This window comes from Biomphalaria glabrata, chromosome 4 (genome assembly GCF_947242115.1).
Source record: "Biomphalaria glabrata chromosome 4, xgBioGlab47.1, whole genome shotgun sequence".
NCBI classification, from domain to species: domain Eukaryota; kingdom Metazoa; phylum Mollusca; class Gastropoda; family Planorbidae; genus Biomphalaria; species Biomphalaria glabrata.
In genome coordinates, this window is record NC_074714.1 from 51,219,396 (window position 1) to 51,236,382 (window position 16,987).

The window sequence follows — 16,987 nt, forward strand, 5'->3', positions numbered from 1 at the left end:
TATTTCAAAAACAACATCATTCATTGCTTTTATTTCTATTGTACATTTGCATAATTTTTGTTTACATTCAAGAAAGCAGTTTTGATAGTACAAAGTCAAGTAACCAAAAAAAAAGTATGTACAAGATATAATATTTGTATACATAGATAGAGTCAACTGGAAAGAGATCCAGAAACCAAGAGTCACTCTAATCATCCCACTGGCGGAAATCCAGTTCAATGCAGAGCTCAACCGGGACCAGAGATTATAGAGATTGGTCTGGCTCAACACTTAAGTCTGAGAGGAGGAGACATTCATGAAACAAACACAAACAAAAAATCTCCCTGTCATTTGCACTGAAACAAAAACAATCTGGCTCCAATGCTGATTGAATGTGCTATCTACTTGTAATGAATATAATAAGCAGTTCAAAGTAAAAACTTTAATGGGGTGCTGTAATACAGTTGCTATAGTGACCATCTCAATGGAGACAAAGTGCTGCCAAATACGATGAACAGCGCAAGAGGAACTACTAAACAAGTCTTTTTTTTCTCTCCAATAAGTGTATTAATACTTTATTTCCTCTTGCTGTTGCAGCTATAGATGTATCCAGATTAGCTCCTGATCTACTCAAAAGCAACATTTAATCTGATTGACTGAGGTATTTCAAGAAGCCAGAAGATAAACAATTCCATGAGCTCACATCTAAACTTTTATATACAACACACAAGTTGAACATATGTGCAAAGTCTGAAGGCCGCAGGGTGCTAACAATGTAATATCATAACTGATTCATAACTGAATCTTTCTGACTTGTATCATTAGAAAAGTACTTATAGAATGGATTCTAGAAGTGAAACCACACACACTAAATAAAAATGTTGTTTAACATACAAGGATAAAAAATTGTTTAGCTAGTTTCACCTTTGTGGACTTCATAGAAGTTAATTTTTATTTTTTATCAGATCTATTATGACAGAGGGTATAGTTGAAGGGTTTTCAATATTACACTAACTGAATATGAATAGTTCAATGAAAAAATTAAAATAATTTAATTACTACATTTTATTTTTATGTTTTACACACTGTAACATAAGCTATTTTACTGTAGCTGAAATGTTGAAGATTTGATAGCCAACATGCTTTAAAAGTTGACATGGATGAATTTTTTTCTACATGTAAAAGAATAATAAAACCCATAAATAATAAATTTTTAAAAAATATGACCAAGTTCAAAAAAATATTTCATAAAAATAAGTTCCCTTTCAAAAATTGTTTTTTTTTTTTTTGGTTTTATCAGGCACAGCAGTATGCCAGCATACAATCCATTCCTCTCACAATATGTCAATGACCTATATAGTGTCAATGTACATAAAAGAGTGTCTTCAAATTGCAGTAAATGTTATCAACCAGTACTCAATCAGCTGCCTAATCACTTATTCAACAAAATGTTTGATGGTCTATGATAAGAGCTTACAGGCCAAGTAATACATTCAAAATTTTCTTTAAAAATAAAAATTACTGATAATTGATACCAGATCATTAGTGAAATATTTTCGTTTCTATAAAAGGAAAATAAAAATGTTTTATTCATGTGCAACTATTAAAGTCTATGGTTCATTATTTAGCTTACAATAAGCAAAACAAATAAAGAATGTCAACCAGAGCAGTGTTTTCCATCACAAAATAATCTAGTTTCTAACTGAGCATTGTGTACATCTAAAAAAAAAAATTACAACTATAAAGAATCCAAAATTATTTTTACATAATAAAAAAACCAAAAAACCTGTCACATTAAATAGTAACTTTAACTTGAAAGAGACAAAAAGCCTGGCCACTCTGTGAAAGTTACTCTAGCTTCTAAACTTAAATTAGTGTTTAGGCAGAATTAGACAAATATATGTGAGCAATAAGAAATCTGTCCAAATTTGTTTTACACAAAAAAAAAAAAAAAAAACACAAAAAAACACACACATACAATAATAATAATAATAAACAAAAGTATAAAAAAAAACATAACACACAAAAAAAAAAAAGAAACAGCAACAGATATTCTCTTTAAAAATTCCAAAATGATATATTTATATACACAAATTATGATATGTTTAATATATTTAGTGATCAAGTTAGAAATGATTCAAAATATGATAAAATAATTGTCAAGCTCAGGCTATACATAACTCACACTCTTTGAATGAATGGTACACTTTTTCAATAAATACATTGCTAATTTGAAGAGAGTATAAAAGATCCTATTTACAAACAAAACTGAAACGTACATGGAAAACAAATCACATGTATAAGAAAAAATAAATTTCTATGACAGTGTTGAGCATGACAAGTGAAATAAATGTATATGAAAATATTATGACATTTTATGGATTGCAAATGAATCTGAGAACATCGCAGATTGAGATGAATGAAACCACATCGTATAAATCAGCGGTTCTCAACCTTTTAAGTTCGGCGACCCCTTTTTACAATCCCCACTTTGTGGGCGACCCCCATCCACACAGCGATAGAAGAATAGACAAAAACAATCCATATTTTTCATGGTCTTAGGCGACCCCTGGCAAATCGTTAATCAACCCCTAGAGGGGTCACGACCCACAGGTTGAGAACCCCTGGTATAAATAGACTTCTTATTTCACTGATATGTTTTTTTTAGGAATGAGAGTTGATCTTGATAAAACAAACTATTAACCAAGCATCTAGTCTCTCTGAAAATAGTTGATTCTAAAACAAGCAAAGAAACTAAACATTTTTAATTTTGATATGAATGAATTGAATGCTTCTTTTTAAACATTCATTTTTATAAATAATAAATACATGAAAAGTGTTCATGAATTGTTTCGTGCCATTTGGGACGCAAAATCTGTATACTATACAATAACAACATGGCTAGTATATACAGTTTTTAATTTATTCATAGATGCAAAACATTTCTCCGCAAAAAAAAAAAAAAATAATAATTTGGCGAAATAATTATTAAACATTTGTCATTGACAAAATGCTGCAGAAAAATATGAACAGGAATGTAGGTGAGTCAAATGTTTAATCAAAGACGTTTAGATGACATACTTTCATTGTGTCCAACAAGTTCAACAACCTAAGTATCCCTCCCGACAGCATTTTTTCCTAATGCCTCTATATTTATACAAGATGCAACAAATGTACACACACAAATGTACACACACAAATATACAAACTAGTGTCTCAAAAAAAAAAAAAGTAAAGGTTGTTTTTTCAACTCAAATTCTCAAAGAGAGGTCATAAGAATTCATTTGAAGACGTACAGCAGAAGTGAATTTTTCATTTCACAACTGATCCCAATTCGGGCAAGAGTTACATGTTCAACAACAGTACACACTGGAGAGTATTAGATCATGAAGAAAATAACAACAGAAATACATAAAAGGACTACACAAATTTCTTACAAAATATTGAGCACTGCATAGATTTAATTACTAGTCAAGATGTTTTCACATTATTATCATCTGGGGTAAGTACTATTATTTTATTTGCATTTGACAAATTGGTAACAGAAGAAAAAAAAAAATTCAGCCACCAAAGACTAAAACAAATGTTTCAAAATGTTGAAAAACCACATTGAAATATTTGATTCCCAAAAAGAATACAATTATGAAATGTAAGAAAGAAATTTGAAAGGTAGTCAGACATTTTGCAAATACATGCCATTGAGGTTGTTTTATTTTCATGCAACTTATATAACAAAACACTATTAGTTTAGTTTATAGAGACAAAGAGCAGGCACCAAAATACAAGAAAAAAAAAAGATACATGGTTAATGATAAAATATTAGTGTTAGTCTATATTTATATTACAAATTTAAGTTACAAAGTAGGTCTAAATTGATTACAAATGAAATTAATAAAAAAAGGATCAGATTATAATTGTGCACAACAAAATTAATTATTAATGCAGCATAACATTGTTTTATTACTAATAATATAATTCCTCCTTAGTTCTCTATTATTTACACTGTACAAGAAACAAGGTTAAAATGTGTTGTAACAGTCCAATAGCTAAACACAAAAATTCAGATTGAAATCAACTTGTTTTTTTTTTTTCAGATATCAGTCTCCTCACCTTTAATATGAACACGCTTTCCCCCTGGGTTCATGCTGACCTTTCTAGAATAAGAAGTTGTAGATGATTCACTGTCCAAAGAGTCACTTGTGCGGTCAGTAAAGTCACTTCGCTGGCTACGAGTCCCAGCAGACTGGGAGCGCCTACCACTGCTTCGACTTCTATGCTTTCTATCATCAATAAAAACATCGTCATACATACGACCACCTTTAGGTGGTTTTTTGTCTTCTGATCTAGAGCGTTTTCCTCTGACTGACCCATGCCCAGAAGATCCAGATCTGTGAGAACGAGTCCCAGATCGCGATCTTCTGCGCTCGATGACTGGCTTGTGTTTAACATTAGGGTGCTCTTTGCCAAGATGACTATAGCCATGAATCATTATATTTGTATCACCTGAACCTTCATTGGATGAAGTTTGTGACCTATTGGGGGAGTGTGTTCGTGCTTTCAAAATACCGTTGGGTTGGGTGTTAACTTTATTCATTTCACTTTCGCTTGGTTTTTTCATTGCAGATTTCAGCTGTTTGGTGGGACCTGTATCATACACATCTTTTCTAGATTTCCTTAAAGATCCTCGTACGCTGGAGGTTTCATTCTCGTATGATGTATTCTTTCTTCCCTGGTCGTCTTGGTCGAAGGCCTCGTTCGCGAAGCCGTTCTTACCTCCCGATCGCCCGACCGACGCCGATCGCCCAGACCTTTTCTCGCCGGGTCCCGGGGTGTAGGCATTGTTGGTGTAGGCTCCATTCTCCTTATTTTGCGTGGACGAGGAGCTTCGGATGTCTTCCATTGAGCCGTATTTTCCTTTCGGGTTTCTTTGTGAACCGGGGGCGAAGAAGACTTCATTGGTTGCTAAGAAAGATCAAAGAATAAAAAATAAACAAGATAAAAATTGATAAAATTAAAAGAAAACTAGAAAAAGTGTAACATAAAAAAAATTATGTCATATTACTTATAAGCTTCTAGATGGTTTCAAAGGTTGAGATAGCCAGAGGTGTTAATGGGGATTAGCTACCAATCTGGCAGCGCTAAAACAGGGTGCTTTGTGGACACTTGGATTTCATGCTGTGGTCTCCTGAAACTGAGTTGGTGCCAAACGTGGCAGAGAATTCCTTCAGAACATGACACATACACAACCCATGATCCTTTATCTAAGGTCAAGGACAGTATCATAATAAAGATGTAAAAAATGCTTTGTTTTATTTACCTGTAATTATTTTTTTGATTAAATTCTATAAATTTTGTATGCATAAAGAAAAGAGCCCATTATCAGTTTAACTATTTTGAATCATGCATGCACTACAACATCATCACTATAGGTCTTGAGAGAAGGCAATGTAAAAATTATAACTTAATAGATATTTAAGAAAACACACAAAATAAACATAAATAAGTACAACACCTTCATTTATCACAATACATGAAAATACGTGCAAATGAAAACAGAAAGATAAAGAGGATTTGAACAAACAAATCACTGAAACTAAACAACGCTACAGTAAAGGAAGAGAGAGAAAAAAAAGAGCATATAGGCACTATGCAAAAAAAAATTTAAAATAATTCTATACATGAACAAAACATATAAAAGTGCTGGTTTCAACAAAAGCTCTATGGAAAGGTGAAAGGTCAAGCACAAAGAAAGGCATATAATGATGATGAGAGTATTTACTGAAGTGGGAAGCTCAACTCTACCAGTAGTGTAGACACTAGATTCCCCGTGGGTGTTGCTCGTTCCATACTTTTCTTGATTAGAACTGCGCCCCCGGATGCAGAGGTAGATGGCGACTAGAATCAGAGCAATGATGATAATAGCTGCGGCAACACCAATCCCAGCAATGGCCCCGGGTTCCAACGGCTCCTGGTAGAATGTCTCTGAGGCTTGTTCAAACTGAAGAGTAGGACCTGCATACAAAAAAAATCCTTTGCTTTATACATTCATTTAAAGAATACCAAAAAAAAAACAACTTTAAAAGTAGCAATGACTTTTAAAAATAAGCGTCTATATTATATGCTTGTACCTAAGTCATTTTTAGCCTTTAGTCTAAATTCATAAACTCTTGACTCTGGTGTTGCTTTCCTAACTCGTATTCTAAGATAGTTGAACTTTGATTTTCCAAAGATGGGAGGCTTGCTATTGTCTGAGCATCTCAAGTAATACTGGATTGGAGATAAAATAAGCTTTAGATTCAACAAATATTTACAACTTTGTTAGTGAATGTTAACTTTCAATGACTAGTCAAATAAAAAGGATTTACAACTGTTTTAATTAACTGAAACAACAACTGGCTAAATAAATAATAATTTCTTAAATTATTTTTAAACAGTGCTCCACTTACTATTGGATTTGCATCAATCAAAGTATCAAATATAAATATCTCAATCCCACATTCATTAAATTTAATCATGTCAATGAGAAACTGGATTCGACGGCCTTCATCTGTAGTTAGTTTGACATCACAATGGTCACGAGTGGCCACAGCATTATACTGGGGTAAGGCAAACACTACAGCCTCATCGTTCATGTCTTTCAGAGCATAACCTTCATTATTATCACAGCCCGGTCCTGACAGATCAACTGTAAATTTGTTTAAAATAAATAATTGTGACTATAGAGGTATGCAATTAACAATACTAAATCAAATCACCTTGTTAAACTATTACTAACTCAAACTATAGGCCTAACAAGAAGCCAAACTTGCCTGAGTAAGATGTGGCTCCAGAGGCAAAATGCCTTGATGTACACAGGAGGTAAATAATTAAACAAATAGGTAGGCTCTTTTTTTCCATATCGAAGGTATTTCTTTTAGTAACAAGCTTAAATTCTTTTACTCAAAAAGTCTTTTGGGAACAATGAATACACTTCATGTTGAGCTTTTAAATGTCAAGGTGAAATGGAAAATACAAATCAGTGGAGACTTTGTTTCATTTGTAGATTTTTGTTCTCAAGATTTCTGAAAAGATTAAAAAAAATATTATAAAAGATCTACTAGTCAAACTCTTTCAATATATAAAAACTACATTGAACTAGTTTTTTTTTTTATATTTTATGGAAACCAAAATCTTTAATTCACATATAGAGTTTTACAATCTATTGAGCTTTTTTTTTATTAAAACTACTTTTGGTTAAAACTAAAGTTTAGTTTACAGGCTTTCATAATAAAGCATTGTATATTTTAAGAAAAAAAAATTGAAGAAAGAGGAACTACAATAAGTAAAACTATATCCAGGAATAGGTTTTAATGTGTGGGTCATTTGTTTTTAAAAAAAGCTTTTGCACTAGAGCAGTGTTATAAAAAGAAAAGAATTAATTATTGTGACATCCCATCATCATTAAACTAGTGTCCGGGATTGGGGAGGGGGGGGGTGTCTCAGGACAGGTGAGAACAAACCAGACTAGAAAGAGATCTTTCAGTAACCTAATTCCTTAACTCTATGGTTCTTTGTGTCCTACTACAAACTGCTTTGTTTAAAATTTACAAACATCATAATGAATCCACACATGGGGTTGATACACTGCAGGAGAAACCATTGACAATGTGCCCTTTCATCACATGACTTCAGAACCAGTGAAGCGTGACCTATTTGTTGAATCTTGTCTCGCTCTGTTCCTTGCTTCATGACAAAATAGTGAAATCCTTGAACTACTTTTCCTTCTAGACACCCACCCCTCCACAGCCTAGACAGGCTGATATTGTAAAAGAAATGGAGAAATATAAAACCAAAATAAAGGTAATCTGTACAAGTATGTGGGTTTATTAGTTGTCCAAGAAAACTAGGACTACAAAATATGACATGTCTACTCATAAATTTAGATGGTATAGTGTTAAAGGGCTGCATATACTAAAATATATCTTATGGAAATGACAAAAGTATTGCAATAACATTTTTTGATAATAACTCAAAACAAAACATTATAGAAAACTATGTATATATGTCGACACCAGTTTCACTTCAGCACTGCATGTGAAATGTTTATACAGTAGCGTTCCTCGACAAAATAGTGTGAAAATATTTTTCTAGACATTTTGCAAGAAATACTTTAGATATTGTAAATATGAATAAAACCAATATTTTTTTTTATATTATCATTATTTTTCAGTCATTTTGCAAGAAACACTTTAGATATCAAAATATAAATATGCAAACGTTGTGTAAGAATTATAATAAGCTAAAATGAATAATTTCTAAACATATCATTTATATACATTCCAAAAGTGTATTCAAAAACATGCTAATATACTTCCTTACTTGTCAGATTTACAGAAATGCACAAACTTTCACAAAGTTCAATTGTATGCAATATCACATAGAAAATCTATCAGTGGCTTGTTTCGGTACATCAACAATATAGGCTACCATCCTTTCACTGAATTTTTTGTTCTTTGTAGATTGTCTCTATCTCGGACATAACATTATGCTATTGGAAATCTTGAAGTCACTCTGCGGTTTCATCTCTGTCAACCAATAGAGTTGTCCTCCCAATAGTCACAAGAATTCCCTACATCAGGCTGAGCATCATTTAGCTCTTCGAAAACAGTATTTACAGAAGATGCCACAAATAATCATCATGTATGTACCTAACCCTTGTACGAATTCACCACATCTCAAAATAATTGTTATGGATTTAAAACATTGGTGAAAATGGAGAATGAGATACAATTTTTATGTAATCTCTTTCTCTGCAAATACGGCATGTTTTCATATCTATTAATAAGGAAGTAGATAGAGGTCTTAATGAAAAATGCTGCCCAGGACATTCACTTACTAAAATTTGTTACCTTAATACACATCATACAAGTCAGCACTATTTTGTACTGTGCTCTTTTGTCGGGTAACCCTTACTAAGATTGTGTTTTTAATCTTTAATTTTGCATTAATTTACATAGTTGTGTATGTATTTTGTTGATCAAGAATAATTGCTTACATGTCATTCACAACTCAAGCCTTAAACCATTTTTCACTGTCATTAAGAAATGGCAAATAAAATAAACCCATACTGCCAAATAGAGCAATTAAAAGTCCAACTTTAAAAAAAAACAAAAAACAATTTAACAGTTGATGAAAGATACTTATATAACTGCAAGTATTTTGAATGTTTACTTTCAAATCAACAGACTAGTAAATCTTTGTATTCTGATGTTCTAACTACTTGCTTTACCAAAATATGTGCACTTAACTGTTTTTCTCACTTCAGATAAAAAGTTGTTTAAGTAATTGTAGCTTAAATAATTTATTTGTTCTTTTTTTTCCCCAAAGTTTCTCTCAGAAATAGAAATAGTTACATTCTAGCCCAAACCCCCTGAAGGACAGCAGGAGATGATGTAGGGTAAGAAGGTTTTGAACCTGGGACACATTTTATAACATTCAGAAGTACATTCCACACAACCTGGAAGGTTTCTACTAATATTTAAATGATGGCTAAGTTTTACTCATTTTTTTACAGCATGAATAAATTGTCTATCTTGACATACACACAAATATTTAGATGACAATTTAGCTGATGCTTTTCTAACTTTCCTTGTCATTTATTTATATTATTACTTCTAAAATATTTTCTAAAACAAGAAATGTTTTATTGTACATAATTTACCTTGCTTCTTTTCTATAAATGGGCTGCAATAAACCACAGGAAGTTGTGACAAATGTAATAAGATTCAGTTAAATAGGTCACGCCCCCCTTCCCCAACAAAGCTTATATCATCTCACTCTGTCTGGTAAAACTTCGTACAAGTTATTTCTACCAAACTCAATCTTGGATCAAGTTGCTTTTTGTACAATTATTTTTTATACCTGACAAAACAAGAATCAATTGTAAAAAATTAGCCAATTAGTTAATTAATTATTTTATTGGTAATTCTTTTTCTTTTTGGTATTTAAACAAGGGAAAGATATAGGACTTGACAGATGCAGTGGGATAAGTTGAATTAGCCCCCTTTATACTTTGTGTAAAACATAACTTAAAAGTTTAAAACTAAAAATTGATAACTCTAAAACCTTCTATTATCATAGCACTTTGCTGGCACACTGGTCAGTGTATTGTCTTGAGTTGTCCAACTTAAAAAAAAAATTAAATTCCTTTAAAATGCGATCACAGTTATATTCACCCAGATAACCCCCCTTCTTTCTCCACATTCCACCCACTTTCCCAACTGATCCAGTGATATCTTCATAGTGCATTGATAAAGCTACAAGCATGCAATTTCGCAAAACAAAAACCATTGGTAAAAATATTTGTAATCACACAGATTTATTACTGTTAGTCTAGATCTATAAAAAATTTATTTGCATGACTAATCCAAACTAATTTACAAATTCACTTAATATTTTGTTGTTTTTTTTAAAGTATTTTTTTATGTTGTGCTTGTTTTTTCCATTATAAAAAAAGTCAACTAGAATGTGAAAGTGTGAAAAAAAAGGAGCCACATCAAGATTATTTTATAAATAACTTCAAAAGCCTATTAATTTCATAGGCAGGTATTGCCAGTTATATATGAACTATATATCAAGAAAGGCCTGAACAAGACTCTGCCCCCAAAAACCTCTTATAGAAAAAAAATAACTATACTGAGAACTCCCTGATCTGGAAACCACTGCGCGGTTCATCTCAGATATGGAATTACTGACATGTAAAATGAGAATGAAGAAGAAGATATATAAGCAAATAAGATGTCACAAAATCTATTAGTGTTCATCTTTAAAAATGAATGAAACATTCTGGTATCACACTTCTTAAAAAAAAAAAGAAAGTAAAGTTTCCCTTTCAGACCTTGTGGTCTATAGGGCAGAAGATATAAATGTCATCTGTTTCTGTGGCCTACTGGTAACGAACGTGTCATGTGGCCAACACAATGACCAACCGCCTTTACTTTTCCTCAACTAATGTCAGGTACCCATTAGAGCTGGGTGGACTCAGGGACGCATGAAGATCCCGTAATAAAAAATCACAGTGTTCACCAGGATTCGAACCCTGGTACGAAAGCCAAGTGCTTTACTGCTCAGCCAATGCGCCTCATCATCACACTTCTAAGGGTAAAGAAAATGTGAAACATGTTTTCCCCTTAGCTACAAATATTATTTTCTTCTTCATGATGCTGTGAATAATTGTAGTGGCTATCACTGACTTACATTGAAAACACTTTTCTATAATATAAATTATTATTAAACACTATACAAAGGCCTACATTACTGATAACAATTTTGTTAAAACGAAGACACTGGAATAACTCCTAGGCTTCTATTAAGATTTTCATATATGTGGTGGAAACACTATAAATAGCTAGCTATTTGGTGTATCCAATATACTTGTGGACTTTTTTTGTAGCACAGAATAATTTCAATAAGGAGGACGCATTAGATTATCACTGTATAACTTTAAAACTTATTTGAAAGCAAAATTTAAGCATTTAACTAACAGTATAATAGGAGATTTGATACAAAGAAAAACTGCCGGACAATAAAACGATTTAGTTGGGAACAGTAATGTTCAATTTAATTTTAATGTCCAATGACATTGTTAGTGTATTAAGTGTATTGTGAAAATCTCTGATAGAGACCCGATCTATATCATTATATAGTTAATATAGTGACCAGATGCAATACAATGTTTGAGAAATGTTGGTTTATGTTTTTTATTTATATAGTATTAACAATATTATGCCTACATTTATATTTATTAAAGCATTTTATAATTGCATATATAGGCCTACCTATTTCTAGATATAAGATCTATTTTGATCTAAAAGCTATTATGATATTTTCTATATTAAAGAAATAATATAGTTAAGTCTCTAACTGCTAACTAAAGCTGAAATTTATATTTGAAATAGTTTTTTATTCATAATAAAATAATAGATCTACCTACTAGACTAAAAAGAATGGGTACTAGAATTGATCCTCAGTATATCTACATTGACAGATTGTTGTGAAGATGAATTATAATAACCTTTCTTACTTTCTTTATTTTAAAAAAAATCAGGAAATAATCACATCAGGAAGTGGACAAATTTATTAGAATGGATACATTCAAGACGAGATTCAAGACGAGTGACAAGCGGTAAGTCCTCAGCTCTCCTGTTTAACTTTAACTGTTATGTTACCATTTTAGCAACACTGCCAGACTATTTGAAATATTTAACTACATCTATTAAATATTAGTACTCACTGTATTTCTTATGTAGACCTACATCTAGTAATCAACAAATTACACGAAAATAAAACAGGAATTTACTTGACAGTTTTTTTTTTTTAAACCTAAATTTAGGTCACTAAAGTGACATACTAGTCCACAGCACAGGTAAACAACTATTGGCTGAAGCGACACCTAGTGTACAGGTGACATTGGGGAAATGACGTAGTCGTTTCATAAGACACCATAAAATATATTTTAGGGCTAAAATCGTATTGGAAAGAATGAAAAAAAAAAAAAACGCACATTGGATTTAGACCTTGATAGTTTGAAAACGAATAGTTTAATAGTAAGTTGAAACCTAATTACGGAATTGGAAGGCTGAAACGCAAGGCCTGGTTATATATCGAAACCCAAAATAAAAAATACTTATTTAAAAAAAAGAGCTTATATTAAGAGTAGGGACAGTCGTGTAATTGAATTTATAATAGCTTCAGACTAACTGTGCGATTAAAAATATTTTCACCGTTTTCATGATTTTTAGCTTTCTCAATGCGCTATGATTCTATTACTTGTCTGGACCAGTTTGCAAGTGGTTGTGGAGAAAGAAGAGGGTATTTGGATGATCCCTTTTTATAAGCATTTATTTATTTTTTTTTTTAAAAAGGTGAACGACATGACTTCGACCACGACGGCTAAAGCCGGGCCTCCTCAAAGCAATTGCAATACACTAACCATTAAAAAAATGTTCACTCAGGGCTCAATAGTCCTCAAGGGGACTAATTCAGCTGATACAATTAAGTACGAGTTCTATCCCTTGTTTAAGATACCAAACAATATAATAAATTACCAATAACTAATTGGTTACATTTAACTATTGCTTAAATTGTCTCTTGAAATGCGTAATTATATTCTATTTTGAAATGACGTCTGTAATTTATAAAATAAGTCCCCAACCTAACAATGAAAGGTGTAGTTTTTTTCTTCTTTAAATTAATATTTATTTCTCTAATAGGCCTACGTACTCTTCTTTTCGATCTATTCACTTCTTTCAGAGATGTTCTCCCCTCTCCAACCACCTCCAGCTGGTTTTATTCGTGCTCGTAAGATTGTCTCAGTTAGCCTGAATACGACAGTAACATTTTAATCCCTGGTTATATCATTATCAACGACTATGTGAACATATATATATATATATATATAGGCCTATAGCCTATAAAACGTTGAACTCGAACGTAGCGTAGGTTTTAGGCCCCTATGTGAATAATATAAAATAATGTTAGAAGATTCTTGTTGCAGACTTGATGCATCTTTCAAACATGTATGGGTACAGGACATTAATTGAGGAAATGCAGGCGGTTAAATTGGTCGTTGTGCTGGCCACATTTTACATTTGGTTGTTGACTGAAATATAAACAGATCTGCCCATAGGTCACAAGGCCTAAAAGAGGCACTACTTTATGGACACTGTTGGAGAAGACAACCATGAAATCCCCAACCCCCTTTTGAGATATATAAGATTTTGATATATCGCCAGTAGCCTATATAATTTTAAGAACTCAAAATGAATGTAAAATGTTTTACATGTTTCGGATGTTCCTTAAGAGTTGAAGATAGTTTACTTCCTAGTCCAAACCTCCCGCAGGTCGACGGGGGATGGGAGTGGGCTGCATGGGTTTGAACCCGGGACCATCGCTAAATCCAAATGACAGCCCAGCGCACAAACCGCACGACCAGGCAGCCAATGAATTTTGATATTCGTGATGTTAATACTTACATTTACTATTCTACTTAGAAGATTTCAACGTCAGTGGACTCCTTTAAATATCTCACCCTCTGTTGTATTATGAATATAGGCTACCTGATAATTTTTTTTTTTGAAACTTCTCATGTGACTAAAGAGGACATGATACACATGTATGGTCACTAATTGGTAAGTTAGGCATTTGTTATCTTATCTTATATAATACAGACGTTACTTCAAAAAAAAAAAAAGATGATTACGTCCTACGCGTCATGCGTTTAGTCATGCATGTTAACCAATGACTTGAATTCTGCCAAGTCACTGGTTTTCATGGCTGGCTCAGGCAACACATTCCATGCACTAATAGCACTAGGGAAGAAGGATCATTTGTACAAATTTGTCTTAGCATATGGAACAAAGAATGTGCTGCGCGTTTTTCAGCCTTTTTCTTGCTTCTTCCAACTGTTGGTGTCAATTTGTAAGTGCTAAATTCATGTGCCGTTTACATCACTGCAGTTTATCACCAGCAGCTCTGTTTTCGTCCATTCCACCGATCGACCATTATTGCCGTATCATATATTCTACATACATATACAGGTAAGTAAAGTTCCCTTTTCAAACCTGGAACCCCCCGATTCGGAAGCCAAGCGCTCAAGCCTACCGCTCAGCCACAGTACCTCCTAGAGCGGCGCGCCTTCGTCACGGAGGTCACGCCTAGAGACAGCTTAAGACGTAATAATCTTAAATTTTGAAGGAACGTCCGAAACTCATAAAACGAAACAAATACTGTAATATATGGGCCCGTGTCAGCAGGGCCGGCCTTAGGTCGATTTTAGCGATTGCTCCAAATTGGGCGCCGCGGCTGGCATTGGCCTGCAATTAAATTAACATTTAGCATATTACTACCAGTCATGTCTCTTGTCACGGGCTTTTCAGATGTAGGAGGTTAACATATTTAGAGTAGGCCTATCGTACGATTAACGTAACTTTATTTAGCCCACTGGCGCCTATTGTATTTGAGTTGCTTCCTATAGCCTATATATATACATGTCGTATAATAAATGTTGAATGATATTTAATAGTAATAGTCAGTGCTTTTTTTTTTTTTTGTGACGGTACGCACCAGTACGGCGCACCGGCACCCTTTCAATGTGGGGAAAATTTATTACTTTTCATTATATAAACGTTTATTATTAATTTATTAGTAGTTAAAAGTTAAGCAATCAATCACTGAGTACCGGCACTTATAGCCTATTTAAAAAAAAAAAAAAAAAAAATGGTAATGGTTGTTATTATTTTTTAAAAAATTGAAGAGGGGCCTCGAAAGCATCCATTAAATTGAGCCCTTCAATTTGCAAGGCCGCTCTGCGTGTCAGACTTCACTATGTCACATTACTATGTGTGCGTGATGATAATGATATAAGTAAAAAGTCTGAAACACTGTGGAGTCATTTTATTAATCTATTATCATTATTTTAAAATGTGAATAAAATTGCTACCGTTTTATTTCCGGTAAAGTACTAAAGATAGATCTATACATAGACCTAGATTGACCTAGATCTAGATATCTACTTCCGAGAATAACAATCTCATCAAAATGTGAACAAGCTTTTAGATCTAAATCTAGAACTTTCAACTTCTTTTATTCTAGTCTGGGTCTAAAGCTAAAAGCGGAAATTACTATTAAAAGTCAGATATTTATTTAGTAACCTTTTTGGTCTTTTTAGTGACTTTATCATACTTTACTTTATATTTATATGTGTTAGTACTGTTGTTACGTGTATCAAAATCAATGTATAATCATCCGATAGTATAATGAAAGTATAATAATGTATATGATATCATTATTATGATTATAATAAATAACATAATTTATAGATTAATTTATATCATAATCATGATAATCATAATCATTCATAATGATTTATATTAAATATAATTAAATGTCATTATCATATCAATTTTTCAACTAGAATACTATTGTCACTATTGAGTGACTATTGTGACTATTACTAGACTCTAGTCTAGATCTAAATGACTCGACTCTGTCTCTGACTCAAAACTCTGACTCTAGACTCTAACTCTAGACTCTAGACTCTATAATTCTATAAGTCTATAGAGTACTCTAGACTGGGGACTCAGAGTCACTCTAGAAGAGTACTCTAGACTAGTCTAGACTGAGGAGAGTCAGTAAGAGTGAGACATTCTTATGATTCTACATTTATGATTTACTAATATTAAAATTGTAATAAATAAAGATAGAATCTAGTCTAGTCAGTAGTATTAGTAATAGTATTCATGAAATAATCCTAATAATTTAGATATCTATTTATTTTCAAAGTAAACATTAAAAAAAAAATATAAAAAATTCAACTGCTCTTCTTTTCTAAGTAGGCAAATTAAATTTTCTAAAATCTCATTTCCTCATTAATGTTTATACTGAGTATAAGCTTATGTTATCATACTCCAACAAAGATGTGAAGTGAAGGTATGAAGAAACATTACACTAATTACAAGATGTCATTCAAAGAAACTCAGTTAAAAAAACATTTCTCTTCACGTGTTATAGTAATATTCTAGAGTAGTAGAGTAGTGTGTGAATATTGTAATAAATTAACAATTTAAGATCATCCTAGGGAGCTATGTAGTTCACACAATATGCAGAAATACAAATACAAATCAGTGATGTTGGCATTGTTTATATGAGTAGCTTGAATGATTCCCCTTCATCATCATCATCATCAAACTACATTAGAGTGAGGGCTTGAGAGGCTTAAATCTTCTCTTGCAAAAGCCCTGGACAGAAACCCTGCTGTCTTGCGTAGTGCATAAATGTCGCCATACAGGTCGAGAATTTTGGGTTTCCCAGACCTGTCGAGATGGAGATCAGCAAGTCTGGGGCAGTCAAACAGAATATTAGGCACGGTTTCCTCTTCCACGGGGGCACCGTGAATTAAAATTTGGCCATAGCCGCGAGAAATATGAGCCAACAGGGCAATGGCCTGTCCTGCACTGTGCTATAATAGCTT

General features: G+C 32.7%; 2 protein-coding genes across 4 annotated transcripts in view; one reads left to right on the forward strand and one right to left on the reverse strand.

The window, feature by feature from the left end:
- LOC106058052 (uncharacterized) lies at window positions 1–12,408 on the reverse strand. Its single transcript, XM_013215430.2, has 6 exons — window positions 12,251–12,408; window positions 6,789–7,040; window positions 6,426–6,664; window positions 6,108–6,246; window positions 5,782–5,991; window positions 1–4,941 (listed from the first exon to the last, which is right to left on the reverse strand). The coding sequence occupies exons 2-6, from the start codon at window positions 6,874–6,876 to the stop codon at window positions 4,070–4,072; spliced, it is 1,548 nt and encodes a 515-aa protein (XP_013070884.2). The 5' UTR covers window positions 6,877–7,040; window positions 12,251–12,408; the 3' UTR covers window positions 1–4,069.
- The window catches only part of LOC106058053 (uncharacterized), an 18,880-nt gene continuing 14,016 nt past the window's right edge, over window positions 12,124–16,987 (forward strand). For 2 of the 3 annotated variants that reach the window (XM_056027937.1, XM_056027939.1), the window contains exon 1: window positions 15,493–15,647. The gene's annotated coding sequence lies outside the window, so the exon portion shown is untranslated. Of the gene's footprint in view, window positions 12,143–15,492; window positions 15,648–16,987 lie in introns of those variants that run through there. The other variant, XM_056027938.1, reaches the window with a different exon arrangement.